Genomic DNA, 6,817 nt, shown 5'->3' with positions numbered 1-6,817 from the left:
GTTTTGTTTAAAACTATTTGAACTGTTGTATGTTGTATAGAATTGTACAAGGACAACATATTCTGAGAATATAACCAAATAACCATTATTCTTACATGATCTCATAAAACGTTATTTCTATGTATGGCTATGTGGTCATGCCGGTTCTCATCGTGACCAATGCTAGGCAACCCCAGGCATTCAACAGTTAAGGACTGGATCAAGGCCGGCAGCCAAACCAATCACATCCCTGCAGCTCGGAGTCACACTTTAATATAAAGCTCTGACAGCCCCTCACTGCACTGTTATGTGGGTCTTTGTTTTTGTGTAACATGCCACACAGTCGAGGGGAAGTTCAGGTAACTGCCATTTAACATTTTTAACAAAAGTTTTTTTTTTTTTAACTACATTATTGTCCGTTTTTCCTGAGGCTTTTCTTTTAAAGGTGGACCAATCACATAGCAGCAGAGAGAGAGAGAGAGAGAGAGAGAGAGAGAGAGAAGGAAGGGAAGAGAAAGTCAGCCATTTAATACTACACCGTGAAAATGAAAAATCTTCCAGCAAGACAGCAAAACTGCCACATTCCTGGCATAGGTGAGTGATTTTTGTTTATGTACCGTCTTCTAAACTATTTCAGAAGCTGTAATGGCTACCACAGAACTGTTCTGTAGATAAACATTTTGCTAACTGTTAGCTCACAAAGTGATTAGACAGGCTGAATCAAATTTTAGCTGAATAGGATCATTTTATTACTATTGGTCTTTTTATTTTCTTATGGATTGTCAGCTGCTACAGTCAGACCTAGCTAATATAGCTACATGTAGTTAATTTCGCGATCTGTAATGTACAAGTGGACCCAGTGGGCAATTCGGCAAACAGTGTAAAAAGTGTAGATGTATAACCAATAATCATTTTATTGCATCTGATCAAACTTGATGGAGGGTGCTATTTAGTCAAGTCAAGTCAACATAAGTAATATACGTTATTCTGGATAACGAAATAAATGGTATTGGCAACACTTGTCAAGTGAACTATCCACTGTTATTGATGGAAAACAGTGTTCAAATAAATTAACAAAAGTATAAACTATGCAGGTTGCCTCATAAGTCCCTAATGACCATGAGAGGCGATGGCAGTATGTTCCTGTGGGTACGCTGTGTGCTTAGGTAGTTATCGAGTTTTCTCACATGGTGTGCTGACCAGCAGGTGTCCACTAGAGGGCAGCAGGTATGATAGAGAGTGAACACAGCATGCTGCACTCTGATGGTCCATGGCAGTCTGTGTAGCGCGTGGCTGGATCAGAGACAATGGATTAGCATGAGAATGGCATACGGGGGAGGCCTGGTATAAAAGCCAAGGGGAACTGTAGCCTCATCTCTGTCACGCCAACGCTCATGTCCACTGCCTGTCCAGGACGCCCGATCGCCTCTGCGTGCTGCTGACTGTGGTGCTGTCGCCTTCTCTCCCTCCTCCTCTTCCTCTCCTAGCCCTCCTCCTCTTCCTCCTCCAACTCCTCCTCCTCACAGAGGCGGCCACCGGCATGGACAAACACACCTTCCTGTACTTCGCCTACGGAAGCAACCTCTTGAAGGAGAGACTGCAGCTGAAGAACCCCTCTGCCACGGTGCACTGTGTGGCCAAGCTCAAGGTACAGGGTACAGGGGCTGGGGAGGGACACACTGTGCTGTCTGTTTTTTTTCCTGTTTTAGAGATATGTATTCATTAACCAGGTCTTCAGTGAATTTAGACCAGAATTTAGTGTGTATGTTGTTGACACACCTGTTAAGTTGCCATCACTTGCATTAACCCAGACTTTTGAATGGTGCAGAAGAGCCTCTGGAAAGCCAGTGCTTTGTGGAAGATGTAAGAGTAGCAGAGGATGCTAATGGATACCTTACTCTATGGATATATCCATTTCCAAAGACATTTTCATTAGCAAAGAGTTGAATGGAGAAACATATTTAGAATCTTGTTACTATGGTAAATTGAAATCTTTGAACAGCAGAACTATAAGAATTCCCAAGCAAACTAGCAGTATCAGTCTGATGGTCAGTGGCAGCTGTGTTCCACCAGTAACTACGCAGTCATGGTTCTACAGTGACTGGATGCCCATATCGAGATCAACATCCAAACCACAGATTCCTTCCTGAGTTTGTGTTGGGATGCAGTTTGGGATGGAGAGCAGAGAGAAAACCTTCCAACCTGGATATGCAATGTAGGCATAGACTCATTATTATATTCACTTCCTCGCAGGACTACAGGCTGGTGTTTGGGAACCACCAGGGCTTACCCAGTGACCGCTGGCATGGGGGAGTGGCCACGATTGAGCACAGCCCCGGGGACGAGGTGTGGGGAGTGGTGTGGAGGATGAACGTGGCCGACCTTGAATCCCTAGATAGGTAGGAGCATTTATTTATCAACTGTCATTAAATTAATGTCTGCAGTTGTTCTCCTGTACCCTATCACATTGACTGATGACCAGAGGCAGTCCAGGAGAACTGGTGAAGTTGCATCATAGATGTTCCATTGCCATTGTGATTGCCATCACTGTAAAATGCTGTTGAGTTATGGATTTATCTGAAGTTTACTGTACTGTAAATGAAATAATGTATAGGGCAGCAGTGTGGCGCAGTGGTAAGGAGCAGGGCTTGTAACCAAGGAGTTGCCAGTTCGATTTCTGGTGGGGCACTACTGTCGTAACCCATGGGCAAGGGATTTAACCTACAATTGTACCTCAGTATATATCCAGTTGTATAAATGGTTGCATAACATGCAAGAATTGTAACCTATGTAAGTTGCTCTGGAAATGTGTAATGTAGTACTGTCTTTACACTGGGTAAATATGGCATTTCTCAGCTTTCATCAAATCCATTCAAGGGCAAGTTTGTAAATTGAAGATGAGGTCCGTGTTTTAGCAAATCGCCCCGAGGGGTACTGACAGTGTTTCCTTCATGCCCCCTAGACAGGAGAATGTGAGACTGGGAGCCTACAGCCCTGTGGAGGTGTCTGTCTCCACAAGGGGCCAGGAGCTGAGCTGTCGTACCTACATCATGAACAGCTGTGTTTATGCCCCCCCGTCTCCCCAGTACTTAAAGGTATGGCTCACCCGTCTCCCTCTCTCCCTCTCTCCCTCTGTCTCCCTCCGTTTCCCTCTCTGTCATTTCAGGGGTGATTTATGGTCACACTTGTCACAGACACTGTTCCAAACTATTGGTTAAGGTGGCCCTTGATCATGTATCTTTCTGCCTACCTACTGTCAATGTGGACAGTAGAATTGCACTTAAAGATGGTCAGAACAAGGAATTATAGTGTGTAATATAGATATTTTCAGCCCCCATCCATTCATTCTTTATCACTATGAACCTGTCGAAAATGGTATGGTGGAATTACATCAGTTGTTTTGGGAAGATGTTCTGGATTAGAGAACATGCATGGTCTATTTCTGACATGTACTCTTACTTGTTGGCATCATTTGAATTCACTGTTACAGATTCTTCTAACAAGAGCAGTGAGGCTCCCTGGTCATTGAACCATCGTGACATCATTCTCTTGAATTGCTTTAGGTCACACTCTTACATTAAAAGGCAAAGAACAATGTTGGGTTGGTGTTCTGGCGTTTGCCCCTGTTCGAAGCTCCCTTTGTATTGGGAAGACAATGGGGTCCCACTGTAGCTCAGTCAGGGGCTTTGGGGGCTATTCAAAATGCCCCCAACCAGCCCCCGCCCCTGTCCTGAAGCATCTGGAATATGCATTTCATTTTCATATTCTAGGTATAATAGGGAACTGGGGCCTTTGTTGTTAGAGCAGATCAATCGATCAATGGGCTAGTGAAATACAAGCTGAGTCCCATTGCTTACTTGTATGTGTACCACAGAGGCATGATACTTTGGCATTTTTTCTTCGTCTGAAAACTGAGAGGCAATGGATTATTGTGCTTATGTTAAAAACAACCTGTGGGTGATCCGGGCTGGCTTTTGTTTTTGAACCTTTGTGTGTTTTATTATGTGCAAGCAAGTGTTGAGTCATGCTGTTGAAAGACATGCATTGTTCCTGCTGGTGTGTGCAGGTGTAATACATGTGCAGTAAAACTGACACTGGAAACACCATCAGCACATTCACAAGAGAGGCCTTCAATTGCAGGTTTGTGTCAAACATGGTGGTTGGCTTATTTTTCTCTGCGACACACTTAAAGCGGTATTCACCATTCAGCTAATCCATATGCTGTCTGTTACCTTAACCGCAGTTATTATCATGGTTGGCTAGCATGATAGTCAAAGTTTCCCTCAAACCATGCTTTGCCAGGCTGGGCTGTCCCTTACACAGAAGTCGCTTCCAAGAGTACAGTACCTATGAGAATGGTTTGAGGAGAGGCTACAGTGAATGGAAGCAGAATGGAAATATGTTTAAACTGAGTTTAAAGGTGTAATTTACATGGAGTGAACTAATCTCACATTTTCTACAATTAAATAAAGGTGCAAGTCAGTGTATGAAAGGTTGGATTTACAGTGGTCCTGGTACAACTACTGTGTGATTTGGGTGTGAAAAATAAAAAGGAAAAATGGACAGCAGCCTTGATATTTATATATCTTACTATTTATATTTTTTCCCTTATATATTTATGTGTATGTGTGTGCATGTGTTGGGAGGGTATATGTGGGACACAGTATGTGTGTGGATACATGTGTCTCAGTGTAGTTTGGTGGTTCATGCTCATGTGTTGAGGGCATAACACTTGGTGTTGGGGTGTGGTGTATGTGCATATATAACGTTTTTCTGTGTAACACAGATTTTGTAGTGTTGATCATGCTCAAAATAGAAATCAGAATAATGGGGTACTGTAACTCATTGAATGAGAGCTAGTTTTCTATGAATAAATAAAAATACTTGCACTGTATCCTGGCTAAAGATTGTGTATGAAGTTTTTATTATGGAGTTAGTTTGGAGTCTGTTAGATGTCATTATATTTTTTCCGAGTGTTTGCACAATATTTGTTGATAAAATATTGCAAGTTATTGTTAGAGATGATAGTTGTTGCTCCTGTAGAATGTAGACAGATAAATCTAAAAAAATTAAAATCTAAAAATGAAAAGGGCTTATGATCCATCAAGTGCTTGTGCAGTATGTATGCAGCCATGTAACTCTTACTATACTCACTCCCTCGGCTACAAGAGCTACAAGAACCACAATTACAGTTCCTGGCAATATACCTTTTGCTTACATAACAGAACTAGCTTGTGTTAAGACATTATTCTATGTGATTGCAAGCTGACTAGCTTGCTAGCTAGTTAGCTAGCACAATACTAATGACAAATATTGATTTCTATTTACAATAGCTGGCCAGCAAGTTGGAGTAACTACAATTGCTACCTGCAAAATTCATATGAATATATCATATAAGTGAATTAAATTTGTGTCCCAGAATGGAGTGGTGTGGCTCATTGGAATAAGCGGAATGGCATCAGTAACAAAAATCCGGCAACCTACCCACGCAGAGGCCTAGACACAAATGTACCTGAAATAAGTGTTTGATTTTATGCCAACATGAGTATGTGATTTGCTTTTATACACATTTGTCTAGGATTTCTCTTTGTTAAACGTGATCTAGGGAGGAAAAACATTATTAAACATTATCTGCAGAAAATGAAAATTATCCATTGGCTGCTCTGCTGTTACTCTTTACTAATTCATGCTACTTGTTCCGTAAATAATGTAGTTGAAGCATGGTGCTCTATAAAGACAGGTTATGCCGTCAATTAGTCAGCTGGTCATTGTCGTTACTTTCCTGCGTTCCCCCCAGGTAATTGTGATGGGGGCAGAGCAGAATGGATTGCCAAAGGACTACCAGGAAAAGCTGAAGGCCATTGAGACCAACAAGTACGAAGGACCCCTACCGGTGATGGAGGAGCTGGACCGTGTTCTGAAGATGGCAAAGGAGAAGCCCACCATCAGCCCCACATATAACAACTGCCCTGGAATGGGATAACTGTGTTTCCAAACTGTGCCAAGTTTGTCCGAAATTGGGATAGTGAAGTCCTGTGCATTCATCAGGTCCAATGTATGGAAAAATATCATCTGCCAGCCCCAGCCCCAATTACATATATATCCATAAATACAGTGCTAATGTAATGAAAGGCAGTTATGGCAGGATAATTGTGATTCAAAATACAGGTGACATCATTGAGCGCTGAATGATTTAAGGCAATCAAAACAATGAATTAATCAGCAATCAAAACCAGCAAATCGAGAGTCAACTGGGGACAAATTGGAAAAACTATCCTCTGATCCCCAAAGAAGATGGTCGATAGAAACGTGTGGGAAGGAAAACAGTGTATTTGAAAAAAGTGGAATGCTTTTAAGTAAAAGCATTACAACAGTAGAAGACAAGAACTGCAAAAATGATCATTACACAATCACATGTTAAAATGATAAGGATGTTTAGGTCCAAATACAATAAAAATCTTCCAAAATGTTTCATGGAAATCTACTGTGTGTGTGTATGGTAATACTCCAGTTTCATTCAAGGCAGCCTGATTCCTCTCATCCCCATATCTGTTGAACATTGTCTCTTTAAGTCGCTCTGCTAGAACACAGAGGTAGTGATGTCAAAATGTAACTGAGTGGGGAAACAAAAAAGGCAATTTAAGTAATAAAAAAAGTTGTCGCCATTCAACTGTATGGCTTTCAGATTGTTTCACAGCAGTTGCTTGGTCACCTGGAATTTGAAAACGTATACCAAATTATAGTCTGCGGACACTGCCAACAACTATCCGTAGCATGTATTACTTCATTAAGTCTGCAAGTGCTCCCAAGTTCTGGACTGCATTTTACACTATATATT

The 6,817-nt window shown here is 41.7% G+C and overlaps 1 protein-coding gene across 1 annotated transcript; it reads left to right on the top strand.

The window, feature by feature from the left end:
* The first annotated feature begins 276 nt into the window (after positions 1-276).
* On the top strand, positions 277-6,450 carry ggctb (gamma-glutamylcyclotransferase b). Its single transcript, XM_036538556.1, has 6 exons — positions 277-338; positions 425-573; positions 1,467-1,627; positions 2,233-2,378; positions 2,942-3,074; positions 5,777-6,450. Exons 2-6 carry the CDS (start codon positions 525-527, stop codon positions 5,960-5,962), a joined length of 675 nt encoding a protein of 224 aa, XP_036394449.1. The 5' UTR covers positions 277-338; positions 425-524; the 3' UTR covers positions 5,963-6,450.
* Positions 6,451-6,817: the final 367 nt, after the last annotated feature.

This window comes from Megalops cyprinoides, chromosome 10 (genome assembly GCF_013368585.1).
Source record: "Megalops cyprinoides isolate fMegCyp1 chromosome 10, fMegCyp1.pri, whole genome shotgun sequence".
NCBI lineage: Eukaryota > Metazoa > Chordata > Actinopteri > Elopiformes > Megalopidae > Megalops > Megalops cyprinoides.
This window is presented reverse-complemented; position numbering and strand designations above follow the sequence as displayed.